Source organism: Anser cygnoides, chromosome 5 (genome assembly GCF_040182565.1).
Source record: "Anser cygnoides isolate HZ-2024a breed goose chromosome 5, Taihu_goose_T2T_genome, whole genome shotgun sequence".
Classification (NCBI taxonomy): Eukaryota; Metazoa; Chordata; class Aves; order Anseriformes; family Anatidae; genus Anser; species Anser cygnoides.
Genome location: NC_089877.1, coordinates 35,269,216 through 35,289,760, shown reverse-complemented (window position 1 = coordinate 35,289,760; position 20,545 = coordinate 35,269,216). Strand labels below are relative to the sequence as shown.

At 48.2% G+C, this 20,545-nt stretch overlaps 2 protein-coding genes across 3 annotated transcripts in view; one reads left to right on the top strand and one right to left on the bottom strand.

Moving 5' to 3' along the window:
• The window catches only part of RMDN3 (regulator of microtubule dynamics 3), a 44,522-nt gene extending 37,871 nt beyond the window's left edge, over positions 1–6,651 (bottom strand). The window contains exons 1-3 of one of the 2 annotated variants that reach the window (XM_066997846.1): positions 6,353–6,651; positions 4,347–4,542; positions 3,547–3,693 (exon numbers count right to left, since the gene is read on the bottom strand). In XM_066997846.1, coding sequence (XP_066853947.1) covers positions 3,547–3,693; positions 4,347–4,542; positions 6,353–6,602 — 593 coding nt within the window. In that variant the 5' untranslated portion in view covers positions 6,603–6,651. Of the gene's footprint in view, positions 1–3,546; positions 3,694–4,346; positions 4,543–4,842; positions 4,997–6,352 lie in introns of those variants that run through there. The other variant, XM_066997847.1, reaches the window with a different exon arrangement.
• Positions 6,652–11,827: 5,176 nt separating this feature from the next.
• GCHFR (GTP cyclohydrolase I feedback regulator) lies at positions 11,828–20,437 on the top strand. Its single transcript, XM_066997854.1, has 3 exons — positions 11,828–11,927; positions 14,813–14,907; positions 19,524–20,437. Exons 1-3 carry the CDS (start codon positions 11,892–11,894, stop codon positions 19,645–19,647), a joined length of 255 nt encoding a protein of 84 aa, XP_066853955.1. The 5' UTR covers positions 11,828–11,891; the 3' UTR covers positions 19,648–20,437.
• Positions 20,438–20,545: the final 108 nt, after the last annotated feature.

The following is a 20,545-nucleotide window of genomic DNA, read 5'->3' as shown; positions in this document are numbered from 1 at the left end:
TTCTAGAGGATATTTGTTGCTGCTTCCTAATTAACCTGTGCCCAAGCTAAATGCTGAACTTAAAAAGTTCTGTTAGAATTAAAAGCTGTCACAGCCTGGGGGTATTTGGTAACTACAGCTGTACTCCCTTTTGTCCTGGCAGCACTGTTCTCCAAGGCAGAATCTATCACTCTGCACAAGCTGCCTTTGTCTGGAGATACAGATACGTGACTAGTGTGCATATCTAAAGAAAACAGTTACACTAAATTGGCCACAGACAGATAACAAAGTACATTTGGCTATCAAAACTTCAGTTTTCTAAGAACCATCAATTATGCTCAAACATTTCCCTTTCTGAGATAAATAACCTCATTCACCACAGCCTACAACCACAAATTTTAAAAAGTACCATTTCGTAGTTTAAAAAATATATAAATAAGACAAGAAATAAAGTAACAGTCATCTGTTATCCCTGCAAAACCTGGAAACCAAACACAAGGTGATGTGCTGAAGGTTATCCATTAAATTCCAGACTGCCTACTTACAACATGGAGTTAGGTGACACTGGCATGGCTCTCATTCAGGTCGAGCTAAAAGCTTAATTTCATGGTATTTTCTCACGGTTAATGATATTATTAGTTCCCTAGACTATTTCATTTTCAGCACTTAAACAAAAACTCCTCACATTTCCTCTGTGGCTGAGATTTAGCCCAATTCATTATTTCCCATCCTAACCCACTAAGCAGCGTGGCTGTGGGCTCCGCAGCGGTGATACTGTTTCACTGCAACATTTCACTGGTGGCTGCAAACATTTCGGTACTCAAACCACTTTCCACGCTGTAGGATCCTGAAACACAATAGGGCCTTTAAAAACAAGCAGCAACAGGTGGCTCCTATACACCCCTTTCTTCACCACAAAAACGTGTTTTCTCCAAGACAGCACATACAAGATGCTGCCAGCTTAAAAAGAGATGCATTGCTGTATATAATTTCATAAACTCAAGAGTTTTTAGAAAGATTAAGGGATTTAGATATTATCGGCCTATTTTCCCAAGTTTATGATGATGGAAAGTCCTTAAATGCTTTGGTATGTTGAGGCCTCTGGCTAGCACACATCCTGACAGAAAATGAAAACACACTATCTGGAACTGAAAAGCACATGGAAGGAGGCGAAGAAGCCCGAAAGACCAAAGCAGTGCCAAAGCAATATGCAGAAATTAAGTTCTGTAAAAGCCCAAGACCCCCAGGCTCCTGAAAGTTTGTGAAGATTTTCGTCAATTGCATATGAAATCGGAGAAGATGCTTATGTCCATGTGGTTTATAAAATAAAGCTGAAATGTGACTTGTTTTTCCCCCCCTTGTATTTCATTAAAAGAATGCAATTGCCAGAAATGAATACACGGCTGAAACGTATCTAAGGATAGTCTTATTCTTCCTCCCAGCGGCTGCTAAAAAGCTCAAATATTCTTTTTCCAAAAAACTGCATTTTCTACCCTGATTTTCTACAATACAAGTTTAGTATTTACATCTCTAGAAGAAAACACTGCATGCCAAAGGCAGCTGGTCCTGAACAGGCTAACATTACACTTATTTGCGTAGGACAAATACCAGGGTGACATGATACACCATTCAAATATCCTATACATATACATATTTACATCAAACGAGAGCTGCTTATCCACTAGTTCTTCACTCCAGTCATTAAACCTTTTTATAGATTTTAAATAAAAAGTAAAAAATCCCCCAACCATAACAAGGTTCCTGATAAAGTAACAAGGTTTTACAGTAAAATACGCCCCCACTCCACACGTCACTTGAGGTACTCCAAGGAGAGTCTGAACAAACCTTAGGATCCTTCCTGGCCTCTATCACAACTTAAAAATTTCTAATGATCAGATGCCACTCGGGGCTGGTATCTGTTAAAAAATATCACCCTTTTCAATATGCTTTATAAAATATCTGTTGTCAACCTGATGATTAAACGCATCTGTTGTTATCTGGATGGCACAGGTCCTGCCTTCAACTATATATATACACACACACACATATATATCTATAATTTATTATGTAGCCTTCTGACACATTACACCACCGTGACTCACTTACTCCCAAATTTTGCTTTCATATGAACACGCGCTTCAGATGAATGAAGCAGTTCCATCACCTGAATGACACCGTATACGCTCTTTCCTGCCTCACCAATTCCAGTTACTGAGACTGAACACTAAAATGACCTATTTTTATGGAAGTAACAAAGCCTGCTTTCCCACAGATCTATGTCCTTTGTTCTAGGAGGCTGCTCCAGTAATTGCAGGTTTGTGTCCTGATTACAAACCCATGTTGCAAAGTGTCAGTGTGCACCAGCTGACTGGTCATTAGACCACTACCAAACAGCACCTTACGTCCAAATTCTGCCTCTCTTTCTCTTTGTGCCTTAATTAACTTCTCTCTTTAAATTGTATTTCACGTCAACTTCTTTGGGAAAACGTTTAGTACCAGCACTGCGTGTTTTAGAAAATGTCTACATACTTCAAAAGCTGTAAAATTCATCTGATTAAGGCACAGCAGAAGTCTGGTACGTGTATGCAGCAGACCTCTTGCTTTAACATCACAGTACTTCCATTTATACTGGATTCTTTGTCTGTGTTCTTCAATTATACTGTAGTTTTCACCTGGTTTTAGATTGTAAGAACCTAAGCAACAAAAGTGATCACTGTTACACACTGAGAAAAATTCACAAGAAATACCCTAACCAACAACACCTTAGTTAACGGGAATATGTTTAGATTTCTCACGCTTTCCAGACATTCTAAAATGTATTATGTATGGAAATTTTATTTCTAACCTGATAAGTCTCTCACTTGAGTTTCAGGCTGGGATCCTAATACCCTCCTTCCTGCAAGGTTCCCTAATCAAACGTTTTTGTTTTCATTTTTTTAAAATAAAGTCTCTCCTACCACCTACCCAGAAGTCATGCTTGGAATCACAGCACTTATCTCTGGCAAAAGCTCCTGATCACCCATCATACATTAAGAATGAATTCCTGATGCTCCCAATTCCCATTAACAAACACCTTCAGGGGTTTTATCATGTGTGTGTGTTTGCTTCAAATTGTGCCCTGTCGTTCAGATTCTCAGGGAGCTGTATCTGCCTTCAGCAAGCACTATCAAAATGTAATCAAAGAAAAAATCTATATTCCAAAGTTAAGATCCAGCCCAACTATTGCTGAGTATTGCTGAGTATTGCTGATTTCCCTATAGTACGCTGTTAACTTTCCTACCAAGATGCATACAGTAGCAGAGACATGTCCCGTGCTGATAAGCACCACTGGAAGGCTTCGGTTTTCTTTTTAAGGAGCAGTCTTTATTATCGGGGCCTCAGAGGGAAATAACTTTCCCTTACATAATACATCAGGTGGACTTATTGTAATAAAAGCAAATAAAACCAGGATGACAAACAGCCAGCAGGGAAAAGAAAATAAATCTTTCTTTGCATGACACTGCTCATAAGTAAGTAATTGGGCACCAAAGTCTATAAAAGCTGCCTCAGACATGGCGTTCTGCTTACCCGCCTTCGCTTTCTCCATCATCTGTGGTAGCTGTTCCTGAGTTGGCTGTGAAATAAATTGAACTGGACCCCGTGGAATCACTTCTTTCCCTATGGAACGGGAAACGCCTTCGGCGTGTCACTCTCTGTGTTTCTTCCAGATGGCACCTGTAAGAAAGGCAAAAAGAGAAACAAAACCCACTTGATGGCGAGATTCTGCTTCCGTACCTCTCTCTAGCAGATTCTATCCAATGTGCTCTATACCCAAAAAATTCACAAGGTGACTTGCTCTTGCTTACATAAACATCTCGCTACCATCAGTACCATGGTATTCTACTCTTAAAGCAAGTCTGACCACAGCAATACATATACAAAAGGATAATCATATCACACGCCTTCCTCTGATTTCCTCAGTGAGTAAAGGCAGAGGAATCCTGAAGCCCCTTGCAGAACCTAAGATATTTTATTGCGTATCAGAAGTTACCCACAGTTGGCAGCACTGAATGACAAAACAGCAGTAACAAGAGACAAAGATTTACAAAACAAATAACCTAGTCTAGAATATGTCCTAAGCAAGTGTCAATACTTAGTATTCCAGAAGAAAAAACGCAAACTTGGCTAAATATACATTTTTATATATTTTTATACTAATCTCACTGGAGGCCAAGACGCAATGCCAGTGGAAACTAAAGAGACTTTTTTTCCACTTTTTCATTCTGCACTTAACATACACTTAATTAATCATGGCTGTTTTCCTGTGCTATAGAGTACAAATGTACAACAACAGGAAAAGATGAGGAAGGGGAAGGGTCGATACTCACCTGACTTCACCAATGATTTCTCCAGCTAAGTGCTGTAGGCTGTTTCGTAGCTCCTCCACTTCTTTCCTTAGCTCTGCAATGTTTCTCAACATGAAGTCCAGGCGGTCCAGAACATCCACCTGTTCGTCCTGTGTCAGCAGAGGTGTGTACACAGCACCATCTCCTGCCTCTGCAGGAACTGGCGTTTTGTGCAGGGCTTAAAAAAAATGAGAGAAAAAGTTCATTAGGTGCAAATGGAAAAGGACTTCTCATAGGAAATCTCAGTTCAGCTTTGTTTTCAGAAAATGGAGGATATAAGGCTTAATCTTGAGTACTGCCTCCTGACCTGGCCTAGGGTTTTGGGTTCTTCCACTGGTTTACCACCCCCTTCTCTGACACCTGCACATAGCCACACCTAACACTTGTGCAACACTAACCGAGGTGAATAAAGCTCTTTTAACCACACTTCCGTAGACATCCCCTTGTGAAAAATTTAGAAAAAGAGCAAAATCCATACCGAACATCACTAAGACCACTGCAGAGAAGCAAATTGCTGTTTTTGAAGAAGTCCTGACTGCAAATTAATTCAATTTCCGTTCTGCATACTTCTGTATCAACATTACACTTGAAAACTAGCCTGCTTTTCTTCTGAATTACAATCAGCTCTGGAGGCCACCAGCCAGGAGAACAACCAGCCTACAAGGTAACACGTGGCAATGAACAACGGCAATACAGCTAACTGTGGACAGACTTTTCTGTCCACAGTGTTAAATAAATGTTAAATAAAAATTCTGTTAAATATGTTAAATAAAAATAAAAACAAATGACAAAACAAATAAACCAAACCAAACCAACCAATCAAAAAAACCAACAGCCAACCCACAACTCTATTCTTATTCAGGAAAAGAAAACGAAACAGAAACCCAAAGAGGAGACAACGGGTTTCAAATTGCAGCTGTCATCAACATACGTCATTGGCTTAGGCCAATCTACAACATTTACCAGTTTGCCTGATCTTTTAAGTCTTCTTGCAGATACAGTGAGATCAACCAGCACATAAGGACAGACGTATATTTGTGAATTTTACTTGCTTTCCTCTTGAAAGCTTACACTAAATATTATAACTTAGAGCAACACATCACCATTTAAGTCAATTATTTAGGAACACTCTTTTAATATATATATTAAAAAAAAACCACTCTCAAAAGGCAGCCAGATTTGCAGAAGCGAAGGGCCTGTCTTTCTGGGCACCCTGTGTTAAAACACCTGAACTCAGAGCTAACAGAGCACTGCCATTCTGTCCTTTTGCTTCTCAAAAACGATGTTTGCTTTGCTCTTTTCCGCAGAAGGGTCTGCGGGGAATCTCAACGTACGACTCCTCAGCATCCATCCTGGTGCCAGTTCTGGGGTGGAACCGCACAGACCTGGATAAAAGGATTCCTTCCAAGTTATGCAGTTGTTAACCAGCAGCAGAGGAACATCTATTGCAGCAGTCTGCCAAAGCCACCTGTCAAAATCGTGCAGGTGTATTAACTCTCCTGCTCCTGCTGGATGCTGCAGGTCTCCTGCAGTTTATGCCACGTGCAGTGCAGCAGGAAAACACTGAGTTAGAAACATCTAAAAGATGTTTTTGTAACAGGAAGAGGTTAAAGCTCTGTTTACAAGTTACTCAGTTACCACTCCCCCACCAACACAGAAGCAGTGACAGGTCTTTAGATAACCCAGCCAAGGTATTCAGGTGAGCACTCTTTTTTCCTGTTTTTTTTTTTTTTTTGGATGCAGGCTGCTGAGCTACAGGAGCATGTACTGTCCATGCCCAGTCCGACCACCACCGCCGTGCTCATTTTAAAACCCGAGCAATGCCACAAACAGAAGCAGCCTCATTTTCTATCCCTGCAGCTTTGCCCAAGCTTGGAAAAAAGAGAAGAAGGAAAAAAAAGGAATTAAAAAAAAAAAAAGAGAAAAAACAAACCCCACGTGCGCTAACCCCGCTCCCCGCGCCCAGCCCGGCCCTCGCCAGCCCCTACCCAGGCTCCGCCGCCCCACGGCCTCCGCGCAGCCCGGGCCGAGCCCGCCGGGCCGAGCCCGATCCCGGTCTTGATCCCGATCGTGATCCCGATCCCGATCCCGCTCCGGATCCCGCTCCGGATCCCGGCCGTCTCCCGTGCGGCGCCGCCGGAGCAGGCCGAGGCCGAGGCCCAGCCCCAGCCCCAGCCCCGCGGCGCCCAGCGCCAGCCCCAGCCCCAGCGACGGGCGGCCGGGCCCGGGCCGCGCCATGGCTGCGGGGGGACGGGACGGGACGGGACGGGACGGGAGGAACCGGGGGGACCGGGGCCGGGCCGCGCTGTGGCGTCAGGAGACGTCAGAGCCCCGCGCCTCGGCCGGAGGGAGGGGCCCGGCTGGGGCTGGGCCTGTGCGAGGGTGTGTGTGTGTGTGAGTGTGAGGGGGGGGTGCGTGTGTACATGTACGTGTGTGTACATGCATGTGTCTGTATGTTTACATGCACATGTACATGTGTGTGTGTACATGCATGTGTATGTGCACATGTACCTGTACCAATACCTGTTCCTAAACTTGTACCCGTAGGGGTGTGTGTGCGTGTACCTACACCTGTAGCTGTACCTACACCTATACCTGTACATGTACGTGTACATGAATATGGACCTACACATGTGCGTGTGCATGTCCGTGTGCATGTACCTACACCTGTAGCTGTGCATGTACGTGTACCTACACCTGTATGTGTACCTGTACCTGTAGGGGTGTGTGTACATGTACCTGTGTGTGTACATGTACCTACACTTGTACCTGTAGGTGTGTGTGTGCGTGCCCCAGTACCTGTACGTGTACCTACACTTGTACATGTGTGTTACAGTACCTGTATGGGTACCTACACTTGTACTTATACCTGCACCTGTACAAGTGCATGTGATTGTACCAGTAACTGTACACATACCTACACTTGTATTTGTACCTGCACCTGTACGTGTGTGTATGTATACATGTACCAGTACATGTACATACACTTGTACCTACACCCACACTTGTACCTGCACCTGTACTTGCACCTACAGAGACACCTGTACTTGTACCTACACCAACACTCGTATCTGTGCCTGTGCTGATACCTACACCTACCCCATACACCTGTATGTACACTTGTACCTATACCTAAACCTGCAAGTGTATCTGCACCTTCACCTACACCTAAACCTACAGCTACACCTGCACCTACACCTGCACCACACTGCCCCGGTTCCTACAACTACAACACCACAACCCCTACAACACCACAATCACAGCAACACCACCACAATCCCTACAGCCACAGCACAGCCTCGGCAACGACCGCAGTGTCACCCGCACCCAACAAAACCCTTGTGCCGAGGACCTGCCCCATCCCTTTCTTACTGATGCAGATATTTCAGGTGACAACTACAGGAGCACCTTCCAGCAGGCACGGAGATGGAAGGCTGAATTTCTTCGTGTGGTTATTATGTATAACCCAGGGCAGCACAAATTCATGGTCCCGCGGATATTAAAGATGTTATCAGAGTAACACCATGCTGCAGCCTGCTGTTCCTGTTCATCTCACGTCGCACTTTAATGAAAGTAATAAAAACAAGTTTTTTTTGAAAGAAATAATTTCCGGAAATAATAGCTCCTGCTTGAGCCCCGTTACTCTTTCCCTTTAACCCTTCATGATTCAGCAGAAAAAAACTGGGATGGTCAGGTGGAATGTTGTAAAGACCTGAAATTCCCACTGGATTTCATTTTCTTTCTTTTTCTTTTGGTTTTCATAAGCTCCTTTGGGTTTATCACCATAACAGCGTCAGCTGCTCACATAATATCCTAGAGTCTGCCTTCCCAGTTATTACCTTTTTGCCCTGAAACGTGCCAGCCCTGCAAACAACCCCCCAGATTGCACAGGTGTTTTTGTTATTGTCATGAAAACCTTCTGAAACAAAGAGATTGCTGCTGAAGGTAAAGCGGTAATAATGTCCTTTCTCATTACCCCATGAATCCCTTTGCTGGGGCCAGAGGGAGGTTACTGTAACACAGTGGGGCCCTGGGTAAAATGAACATGCATGGAGACTGATTTAAGATCTTTTTCTTTTCTAAATGCTTTACTTTTCCTAGAATAACCTTGCAATTTGGTTTTGCAGAGACACTTTGGGTCTGTTTGCTAACAGATTTCCAGCAGACGTGCCAGACAGGATGCTGACGCTGTGACCAGTGACAAATGGCCTCACATCTGACACACAAACCAGAGCTTAGCAAGAAGCACAGGTAACTTTCAGAGGCATTTTATCCTTAGCTCTGTGGGGGGGAAGTCTATTTCTCCCACGTGACATCAAAATGTGGAGTGAAAATCACTACCTCCTCATAAAAACACACTCACACCTTCATCACTTGGAGCAGGATCAAAGCCAACAGGTTGCAAGGACCCAATGCTGTGGATGAACAGCTTGTTTGGTAATTAGGAAGCAATTCTTCATTATTAAAAGGCAATGCAATTACTTTCATACGCCTCAAGTTTTCATTAAGCACGATGTTCCTGGAATGTCAAATCTTTTGATGCAACGAGTTCTCCTCATCCCCTGAGCAGAGGGGCTTGCAGATGACTTGGGCCATCAGCTCTGGGTCTGGAATTGTGCCCTGAAGGGTGGTGCAGGGCTCTGGGAGCGCTCCGTAGTGTGAAATCTCTTAAAACCTCACTCTTCGCCGGCTGAAGGCTGGGCAGCTTCCAGGAGTAAGGGACAAGCGTAGAAATAAATAATAAAAAAAAAAAGTCATTGAGGAAAGCCACCAAGTAGCACAGTCTGAAATGGTTATTTTAGAGAGCAAACCATTCATAGGACTTGCCGTGATACAGGGGGTGTAAAGAACCACTGGCTTTTGGTTGAGATCGCACTATTTTAGTTGGAGATGGACTCTGTCTAAGGCAAGGAAGATATTAATGATAAAATTAATGGCAAAATCATGAGCTCCAGGCTTTTGCGTTTTAATTTCTCCATCCCACAGTAAATGCAGTGAACCTGTGGGCTGGTTACGTTTCATAGAATTATCGAATAGTTTAGGCTGGAAAGTACCTTCAAGACCAGCTGGTTCCAACCCCCTGCCACGGGCAGGGACACCTCCACCAAACCAGGTTGCCCAAAGCCCCATCCAACCTGGCCTTGAACACCTCCAGGGATGGGGCAGCCACAGCTCCTCTGGGCAGCCTGTGCCAGTGCCTCACCACCCTCTGAGTGAAGAATTTCTTCCTAATGTCTTAGCTAAAGCTCCCCTCTTTTAGTCTTGGGAGCTGCAGAAAGAAGGGAGTGTTATGAGAAAAAGCCACTGATGTCAGATGGGGAAAAACAGAGCTCTTCGTGTGCCACTCTTGTAACGGTGCGATGATCTATGGCAGAGCCACGTGACCTTTTGCTTTCTTTTCCACAAATTATTGCTGCCCATGTCCGACCATGACTTTAAGTAGACAGGTCGGAGCCAGCACCAAGGGGCGATAATTGCTTTCCGATGATGAATGGTACCGCTGGGATGTACTGCATCACATTTTATGGCTTGCTCTCACGCCACCACCACGCAGAGCACTTGGGCTGCCTCCCAGATTTCAGTATCTTAACAGGAAATTCAATACCAAAATATTGTGTGCAGGCTCTGTTTTTCTTTTTCCTCTCTTTTATTCCCTGCCCCCCCAAGAAAGAGCCTTGTGAGAGCCAAAGCAGGCAGTGAGAGCAAGCGCCTGGCAGCCCGCCACGCTGCAAGAGCCCTGGATGTTTTTTTTTTTTTTCTTTTTTTTTCTCTTTAATTTGCAGAGAGATCCAAGGGTCTGGATTTCATCTCTGGGCTCCTTCCCATGGCTGGTGGGATGGGAATGCGCTCACAGCAGAGTCCGCCTGGTCCGGGTCACCGGGGTGGTGGATTTGGGTGCTTCTGTAGGAAGCAATCACAACCGAGGTGAATTTAGCAGCAGAAAGCACTTCCTTTTCATTCACTGGGTAATGGAGGCAAAATTATGCCTCAGTTTCTCATGTTAGAAGCGAAGCGCATGTTTATACTAGAAAATAAGTGTTAGGAATAAACATTTGGCCTGTTCTGACACCAGGGAATTTGGGAAGACCGTCCTGGACATGCAGGTGATCTGAAGGAGCAGGGGTTTAACCCATGGGGTGAGGTATCCACATACAGCTCAAAATGAATACATCAGGATATTTGGGGCACACTTTAGGAATATGACAACATCAACATCTGATAGTTTTTTTGTTTGTTTGTTTTTTGTTTTTTGTCAGGCCCAAACCAACAGATATGATAGGAACAGCAAAAATTGGCTCTGTCAGAGTATTCCCTTTAGACTAGTGAGCAGAAATGTGTATTTTTCTCTCTCGATCCCTGCTGGAGTTAATCGGTAACCCGTGGCAGTTCAGATAAACTGGCCGCAGGTCAGGCAGGAAGGACACGACGTGCCACAGCCCGGGCTCGGCCACATGGGAACATCCTTCTGCTTTCTCCTGAAGCCTTATTTCTGAAGATCTGTAAGAAAAGTAGGAATTGATTATAGCTGGTGACGAGCTGCATGGAAAGATTTCTGTGCAAGTTTTGAGGTTATAGAAATATTATTTGTTATTTGCGGAAATGTTATTTGTTTTATTTATACCTAGAGCAGGTGTTGAGGAAGGAATCACTCCATCAGCTCCCACATCGGAAGCACCGATGCTCTGGACTTGAGATATGAGCTGCCCCTCAAATTTTGAAGGGATTTAAACCACATTTCCAGATAAAAGCTGCAGGGTCCCAGGCTCACCCCTGCCTGGTTCCTGGTCCATTGTCTCCCAGTCCTTCATCTCCCTGTCCACCATATCCCTATCCTTTGTCTCCCTCTCCATTGTCTCCCTGTCCATTGTCTCCTGGTCCACTGCCTCCAGGGCTATCATCTCCCATCCTGCATCTCCCCGTCCTTCATCTCCCTGTCCTTTGTCTCCCTGTCCATTGTCTCCTGCTCCATCACCTCCTGTCCTTCATCTCCTGTCCTTCAACTCCCTGTCCATCACCTTCTTATCCACCATCTCCCTGTCCATCATCTCCCAGTTCATTCTCTCAGTGTCCCATGTCTCCTGGTCCTCTGCCTCCTGGGCTATCATCTCTCATCATTCATCTCCCTGTCCTTCATCTCCCCGTCCATCGTCTCCTGCTCCATCACCCCCAGAGCCATCACCTCCTCTCCTTCATCTCCCCATCCACCACCTCCCCATCCGCCACCTCCCTGTCCTTTTTCTCCCTGCCCATCACCTTCCTCTCCACCACCCATCTCCTTCTATCTCCTCGTCCTTTTTTTAGGGGACGGAGAGCAGACCCAGGACCCTTGCGGAGCCCCCGAGCCGTCGGCGGTTTCTTGAACCACCCGGGCCACCTCGGGAGCCCCCCCGGGGGCTCCTCTTCGGGGAGGGATCAGCGCGGCGGCCGCATCCTTCCCCGCGGGCGGAGCGGGGGCGGCGGCGGGGCGGGCCGGGAGGGGCCGCCCCCGGCCACAGCCCCGGGGGTGGCGGCGGCGGGGTCGGGAGCATGCCGTACCTGCTGGTCAGCACGCAGATCCGCATGGTGAGTCCGCCCCGCCGCCGCCCAGCTCCCCCGGGGGCTGCGGGGCTCGGGGGGAGCGCGTGGGGAGAGGGGAGACGGGGAGGGGGGCGACGGAGATGGGGGGTGATGGAGATGGGGGAGATGAAGATGGGGGTGATGGAGATGGGGGCGATGGAGATGGGGGCAATGGAAATGGGGGTGATGGAAATGGGGGTGATGGAGATGGGGGGGAGATGGAGATGGGGGGGAGATGGAGATGGGGGGCTCCTCCTGGGCACCGCGCTGCTGCCCGCAGCATTGCCCTGCACCTGCTGCTGAGGGGCTTGGGGGGGGGCTGCCCCAAGGGGCTGGGGGAGCCGCTGGGTGAGCAGGGATGTGGGCAGCCACCCTCGCTCTCTTCCCTTCGTCCCGACCCTTCGCCTGGGTGAGGTGGGGAGCAGGAGAGCACCCAGGCGCCCCTAGTGCTGCTCCGCTCCCCTCAAACAGTGAGCAAGTTTGCTTGGGAAACTTGTTGCAGGAGCCCATGAAAGTCAAAGAAAGTAATCCATGTGTGCTCACCGTAGGTTTTTTCTCTTTCCCGAAAAGCCCTGCTGGCTGTGTTACAGTGGAAAACACGGCCACAGCCAAAGGGCAGGGCATTACTGGCACCAGGGTGGCTGTGCAGCACCCAAAGCCGTGGCAGGGACTGAGGCTGAGACCCATTGTTCCCCTAAAAAGGCGCAGAGGAAACCTTGCTTCCTAGTGATTGCTGTCCCACTGGCAGCCAGCACGTCCTGCCGGGCCCGCAGGAGCAGGCAGACGTCTAGAGGGCTTGGTTTTTGTTTTCCCAAGGGGAACTATATCAAATACTGTCTGAAGGCCAAAGTGCGATGTCGCGGTTTTGCAACGGGAAGGGTGCGATGGGGAAAAGAGCAAACCAACGAGCTGGCAGGAGTCTGGTGAGAGATGTGGTCTGTCCGAGGAGGATGCCCTCGCACCAAAACATCTCTGTTTGCAGCGATATTTGGTGTCACACCAGTTGATTGAATGATTATGGACTGATGGGCACAAAGCATGGCACGGACGCGTTTTGTAGCACTTCGGGGAAACGCACGCAGCAGGGTGGACTGAAATACCTACAGGTTAATGCACTTTGCCCTACAGACTTTGGAAACTCTGCTCTTTAGCAGCGCAAAGCAAACATTCACAGCCTGAAACCTGGCATCCAGCCACGGCTGGAAAGGGTCTGTGCTGGCAGAGCAGGGGGGGACACAGACATTGCTGCCTTTTGCTGGCAGCAGCTGGGGTGGGGACGGGGACAGGTCGCTCGCTCCCCCATGGCACATCTCCCATAGGATGCAGGCAGCCAGGATCAGATGCACAGGGACCAGCGGCTCTTCCTCCTCCTTGGTTTGTGTCTCCTCCATCTCTGTGCAGCCGAGCGTGCCTGCGTGTTTGCACAGCACACGGGGATGTTTGGTTAGCAGCGCTGTGCGAGCGCTTTCTAATTGGGGTCTGACAGAGGCTCGCGGTTAACGCGCAGTTTGCTGGTTTGTAGACGGGTGCTGTCAGGGTTTCACCCTCTCCGCTCTTCAGCCTTCCCAGACCACATCCACCTGAGCTTTCCACACCAAATACCAATTCCCTGCTGCCTTTGCTGTCCGAGTGCCTGGCTGTTTCATTGCCAAACTCGGGGCCAAGGTGCATGGCTTCCCATTTACACCATGGTGTAACAGCGGAGCATGTGGCCCAGGAGCCCCTGCAGGCACCATCTATTGGGGTCTCACAGACCCTGTCCTGTGCCAGGGCTGAGCTTCCTGCAAGGGGTGATGGAGAGGGGTCAGAAAGGATCTGGGTGACGCTTAACTTATTTTGGGTGCTACTCAGGGTTGAGCAGCCCTCTACACGTTATAAATTATCGATAATTAATGTAGGTTGATGATGGCAGTGCCAGCAGGTGGGGACATTCTTCAGAAAGTTTTCGCTTGCAAACTTATGCGTGTAGTGTTAAAAGAGAGAGTTAAAAGGGAGTAATAGCTCCTCCTATTAGAATTAATTAAAAACCCTAAGGGTTTTTTTTTTATTATTTTGTTGTTGTTGTTGTTTAAGGCCCTGGTCTTTGTTTTTTCTGGCTTTGGTGTTTTGGTGGGGCTGGGTGCTCCCCATCGGTGCAGGGACAGTCCGGAGGCAGGCAGTTATTACGGAGGTCACTCTGGAGCTATACTTCTCCGCTACGGCCTGTTACTTGGTTCTGGAAATTGTCCAGACCAGGAATATCTCATAAAATAACGCTTCTGGAGCGCTGAGTGAAAACGTCCCTGTCCCACCAGGTGGGAAGGCCACCTGGTGGCTTTGGTGGCGCCATGACTCCCGGCTGCAGGCTGCTGCTCCAACAGAGCGTGACTGCTCTTCCTCACCCCATGGGTGCTCCTCTGCCCGAACCACCCCACAGCACCTCCTTGTCCCCGTCTTCTCACCCTTCCTTGCTAGCGGAGCTGTTCCAAAGCCATCCTCTGCCAGGACAGGCAGATTGCCTCTAACTGGCCTGTGGACTCATTTCAAAACAGATTTGCTGGTTTCGTGTGATGAGGCCACGAGTACCACCCTGCTGCTGCCCTACAGACTTCCCAGAGCTGGATCCCAGGGACCAGAGGCACTGTGAGCTCAGCCAGCAGGTGGCTCTCCAGGAGTAAAGCCACCAAGGTCTCCTCCTGGGATGCACGGGTGGCTCTGTCCTGAGCTGGGACACGTCGCTTCTGCTCTTACAGGCAGAGGAACCCACGTCAGTGCTCTTAAGGGTGGCACTGGAAACCTTGTTTTCTCGAAGGCACAATTCCTTTCCTGGTACAACTCACCGTCCCAGGGAGCGGGGAGGGTTGACCACGCGGCTGCACATCGCTCACCTGCTCTGCTGCCTTTCCCTGCAGGAGGTTGGCCCCACCATGGTGGGAGACGAGCATTCGGATCCCAGCCTGATGCGCTACCTGGGGGCCACCAAGAGGAACATGCTGGGGAACCACTTGTAAGTACATTTCCGTGATGTTTCAGGCTCTCCCCTCTCCAGATTTACCCAAGAGCATCACTCCTCGTATTCACCGCAGCACCTTCCGGCTGCACACCCACTTTTAATCCCAGCACTAATTCGATGCTGGAGGGGCACACACGTGTCCATGTCCCTGCCTGTTAGTGCTCACCCAAGGAAACGCTTCCTGATACATCAGGAGGTGATGCCTTTTTTTTTTTTTCCTCACTGTGACCCCATTTTAGCTCCTGACCAACCTTCTCCACATCCTTAATTGCTTGGGATGCTTCTGGTTGCTACCTGACGCATGCCCTGGCTGAAACAAAACAGGCACAGTGAGCGCTTTAATCTTTCTGCATAACTATCTGCCTTTATCCCATCCCTAGCTCTCAAAGACAAACCTCCTCTGTCTTGTTACCATTTCCAGCCCCGAGATGCTCAAAAGCAAATTGAGTCCATCCCTCCCCCTGTACAGCCTTGTTCTGGCCTGTTTTGGTGCCAAATGACCCCAGATGCTCATCCACAGCCTGTCCTGCCCACTCCCCGTCCTAGCTTGAGTTTTCTCCCCGGTAACGCACACCTGAGCCAGCCCCTCTTGACAGCTCCTGAAGCCTTTCCTTGGGCAGCTGAGCCCCAGGGTTAGAGCTGCTCCATGTCCCCAGCCTGCGCGTTCCTAAGCCATACATATCTGACACTTCCCTGCATCCCTGTGTCTCTCTCTGCCCACACCAAGTTTGACAACAGCTTTCAGCAGGGTGCAACTTGGAAATGCTGCCATCCTGTTCGTTACATCTTGGCCCACTTTTTTTTCTCCCCCCCATTCGGTATCTCAACTTCTTGTTTTTCTCCAAGACAAAGCAAAACAACCCCCCGCCCCAAATGCAAATTAAAACAGAGGGGAACAGTCAGATTTCTGCTCAAGCTTGCCCACTCGCGCCGCAGCACAGAGGAGGAGTAGGAGGAAAACCAGGCGTGAAGCAGAAGGGGCTTCTTGGTCCCAGAATGTTCTCAGACTGCCGCCGGCGGGGCTGGGAAGACCCACCTCCTCAGCACCAGGCTGGCAAGCATCGAGGTCCAGCTCCTCCACTGTCGCAGCACCAAAAACCTAAAAAATTAACGAAAGAGAAGGAAAAAAAAATTAAAATCAAAAGTTTGTCTGGTGAAGAAAAACCCTCCCAAATACAAGCTCGGGCCACCTGCCTCTGCAGGAGAGCTCATCCTGACCTCTTCAATCTCTCCTTTCCATTGCTTGCAGCTCTGGGGTGGGTTTGCAGGGCTGAGCCGTCTCCGTGCTGCTATTCCCAACCCCGTGGGTGGCGAGGAGATTGGCAGCAGTGTCAGCTTCATGCTGTTGCCTGTGAAGCCGAGCCCAGAAGCAGGCAGGGAGTTATGCAATAGGAGAAAGGAGACCCGAGGGGAAAAACAGTAGAGGCTTCAAGGAGGACAAAGCGCTCCTGGCTCCTGAGATGGAGGCGACTCTAAGATTTGAGTAAAGGAACAGCAGAGAAAGGCAAAATGCCCCCGCGCTGCCTGCCCCAGCAGCCAGGGAGGAGATGCAGAGTTGGAAGGAACAGGAGTGCCAGACTTTGTTTCTTTTGGGGAATTTTTTATTGCATCTCCTGCTGCAGCCTGTGTCCGTGGCCTGGTAGGCACTTTGGGCTCTGTCTTGCCCCACCTGCTTCTTGTCACAGCTTGTGTCATACCCAGGGTCACCCCACTGCTTCCCTGCAGCACATCTTCCCCGGGTGCGCTTGAGCAACAGGGGGTGGAGAAAACAACCCTGCAGGAATGTGGCTGCTGACACCCCGAGAGGTGCAGCGACATGCCAGCAGGGTGAGCCCCATCCGCCCTTCTGCCAAAAAAAAAAAAAAAACATCCAGGAAGGAAGGAAAGCACTGCAGCCAAGCAGGATTCTCCCTCTGCCTGGCTGCAGGGCTGCACTAGCAGTAAGCTTGGCAGTAGGATGCCACAAATTCTGCCCTTTCCGCAGCACTGTGAGCCCCAAAACCTTAAACATGACCTAAGGAGCTCAGAGGGAGCCTGAAAGAAAAGGTCTAAGCAGCACGGACCAGCTGGAGCACTATAATACACAGAGGTAGTGCTTAATTGCCTCTAATAAAGGGGAGCACAGATCCTGTTATGCAGTTCTGCACTAGCTCCTGCAAATGGCACATCGTTAAGCTGCATAGGCTGCCAGCATGCATTGTCGGTCCCTTATCTGACGTGCAGGGGCAAAACCCCACAGGAATCTGGGTCAGGGAAGAGCCAGGCTCTGCCCCAGCCCGCGTGGGGTCAAGAATCCAAAAGCTGACCTTTGGCTGCTGCAGAACAGGGGCTTCTTGGGCAACCTGCATGCCCAGGTGGACGTGCATGTGTGGATGATCACTCGGCGATGTCCTCCTGTAATTATAAGCGCCTCCTGTAATTATAAGGGTTCTTAATCAGTACTGCTGGCTCTGAAATGAAAGCTGACGCCTGCTTGTCAGATTGTGGGAGCTGAGGTCCAAGGCAGCCACTAGCGCCCTAACGTAGCTGTTTCCCAGGGGCACAGTCAAAACCCATCCCCAAGGAAGCTAAAAGGACTGCTGTGCATATCACCAGGAGATTGCTCCATCACTACTTTTAAATAGAAAATCATTCCAAAACAGGCTAGAAATCCCCACGTTTGGAGGATACTCCTACTCCAGCTCAATCCCATCCCCACGCACCACTCACTCGTCTAGTTCTGGCACATCTGGGAGGTAAGGCAGCTAGGGTCGTGTACTTACAATGTGCATGTGCAGAAGTCCTCTCCCATCTGGGGTGACTTCTCTGTTCCCTGCTGGCTCTTGGCTGGGAGGAAAGGCTTTACAAATGTTCCCAGCCACTCCATCCTGGTTGAGACGGAGAGGGCGGTGTGCTCGATACACGTTGTGTGTGATCTTTTGTTTCATTCAACGCAGAGTTGTGTTTAAGGCCCTAGGCAACTCAGCTTGTCTTCTGCTTTTAGCTCAGCCAGTCAGTTTTTTAGGCTCCTACAAATAGCAAACAATCCCTGCCTCAGCTCCTTCTGCATAATGGCAATAATATTTACCAACTTGAACATGTGAATCCGAAGGGTATGTAGCAAGCCTCTTAGAGAAAGCATCAAGTTCAAAGACACTTATAATAATACATATTATCTTTACACCCCATCTATAATTATAGCAAAGTATAGTCTGTCTTGAGAAACTGAAAAAAACTTTCACATCTTGGTGTTATTTCAGGCTTTAAAAAGTATTCACCACTATTAATGTTTTGCAACCTTAGAAACTTTGCAAATGCTTTTCGGTCTTTTTTATTGTTACTGGTATGAAAGTCAGGACAGGCTTTGTTAAGATGCCCAAACAAGATCACCGAAGATCTCATAGCCCATCATTATCAGCTTATCTGGCACAGTGAGTCATCTAAGAAATGAACAATTATGAAGCTCATCCCATCTGCTTGAATAAATACTGCGGCCAAAATGGCTGTGTTAGAGGAACGGAAAGGCTGCCAAAGCCAGCACTGAAGGTTACACTTGCCATTTTGGCTCTGCTGCTTCCCAAGCTCATTCAGCACATTTTGTGTCCTTATTGTGCTGTTCTTCCACTCCACGACCACCACCTATTTCCTTTATGGTGGGAGCATTCTCACAGCCCTCAGGTCTTCTGCTGAGCCTGAAGGACCAGGTGGAGGCAAGGGTAGTTCCTGCTCCAAGCGCACAGAGCTGGCAGAAACTGTAAAGGAGCAAAGCTAGACAAAGATCCCAAGTATCGGTTCTCAGACATCCACAGGCATACAACCACTGTGAATTGCCAGGGTAGAGGATCCTGTGCTCCACCTTATTTGGCAGCTGTGTTGAGGACAGAGGATTTCCATTTTTCCAAATGCCTAATGCTTGCTGAAGGCAGCATTTTTGTCTCCCAACCCCCAGATTTCAAGCACAGGCTCACAAAAGCCCCTGACTCACAGACATGCTTTGACATACATAAAATACTGGCTTCCCATTCCTTTGAAACACCTGAATCAGTCTGTAAAAAGCTTCCAGAACAGCCCAGCCACATAAACAGAGGCCTGGGTGCCAGCAACAGCAAACAGGGCCCAGTAACAGGGATGTATTAAGCCCAGCAAGTTGTTAGTTAGGTCTGCTACTTGCAGGAACATGGGAACAGCTATGTTCTCATAGCAAAGAAAAAGCACTAGCTGTTGTGTGCTGTTATGACACTGTTTGAAGCTGCTGTCCTACATTTTTTCCTGCTTTGCAGAGACTACCCTATTTTTCCATGAATTCTGAGCTATGCATACTTGCAAACTCCCGCCGCTGCAGTTTCAGCCCAGTTAACTATGAAACACATGGCTTTGGACAACTGATCCCCAAACCACACTTCAATTTAAAGCTGAATTCCATTCTGGGCATGCTTTTTCTTTGGTTTAGAAGCTGTGGGTTTTGTCCTTCCCCATCTGGTTAACCAAGATGTTGCAACACACAGGCAGTATGCCAGTTGCGGTCACTGCAGTGTTTTATACCAGTTTATTAGCAATGCAGACTCAGTTCCACAAGGAAATTCTTGTCTCTTCCTTCTCCACCTCATCTTTCTTCTTTTTCCTGCTTGCAGCTGGGAGTACTACGTGGACGATGCACCACGGATAGTCCTGAACAAGCTGGAGTGCTGTGGTTACCGCGTGGTCAGCATGACAGGCGTGGGCCAGACATTGGTGTGGTGCCTCCACAAGGAATAGCGAGGAGACTTACTTCTGCACTCCATCTGGGGAAGGACTCTGCTGGCAATCACCTCACACAGGACTTAAAGCAAGCTTTTTTCCTTGAGTAATTTGTTTCTGTTCCAGATTCCAGATGCTCAGGTGTGGGGGGAGGAGTGTTGAGGGGGCAAGACTTCACCTAATGGAAACTCACCATCCCTGCCATTTCATAAGGCCTGGGGGGAGGAAGCTATCCCAGCCCAGACTATATCAGGCACACACAACAGATGGCTTTAACTCCACATTCATCCAAATGGCAGTCTGGCAAATACCATCTTTTTACATTTTAATAATCTATTTAGCATGCATTGGAAGGAGCTCAAATAACAGACTTGCCTGTCTGTTCCTCAGGGCTGTCCTGGGGGTACATGCTATATGGGAGTTCAGAACATGCCTCCTCCCAGACCTAGGGGGGCAGGGATGGGAGGTCAAGCACAGATGGCATACAGTCTCATCCCCAAAATGAAAGCAGGAACTGCTAATCTCACACAGTGCTCTTTGAGAATCCCTCCACTCAGCAGCAAGGCCAATTTCCCTCCTATACTGAATCACGGCTAGCAGCATCAGACTTTTGGTCCCAAGAGTGCCATTCAAGCATAACACGGTGGTTCCTGAAATACCTTAGATCAGTACAGAAAGGTTTTGTGAACATTTCAGGTATCAGCTCTGTAAACATAGCAGCAACAGTTGCAATGGTGGATTGTCTGGGACTGTACATCAATTCTGCTGTAAAGGTAACCCCAATAAAATATTTATCTGAAGAGACCTACATCTTTGTGTGGGTTGTTCTGAAGCGCCCAAAGCCTGCTGGATTCACAGCTCCCAAGCAAGCTTTCATGAATTACAGAGCTCCAGGCTTTGAAAGGTTTGGTGTTTG

Bases quoted from the DNA above. Each gene is read 5' to 3' on its own strand.
- GCHFR (XM_066997854.1), top strand. From the start codon at position 11,892: ATGCCGTACCTGCTGGTCAGCACGCAGATCCGCATG. The intron at 11,928-14,812 runs GTGAGTCCGCCC...CTTTCCCTGCAG, and splicing joins TCAGCACGCAGATCCGCATG to GAGGTTGGCCCCACCATGGT. The intron at 14,908-19,523 runs GTAAGTACATTT...TCCTGCTTGCAG, and splicing joins AACATGCTGGGGAACCACTT to CTGGGAGTACTACGTGGACG.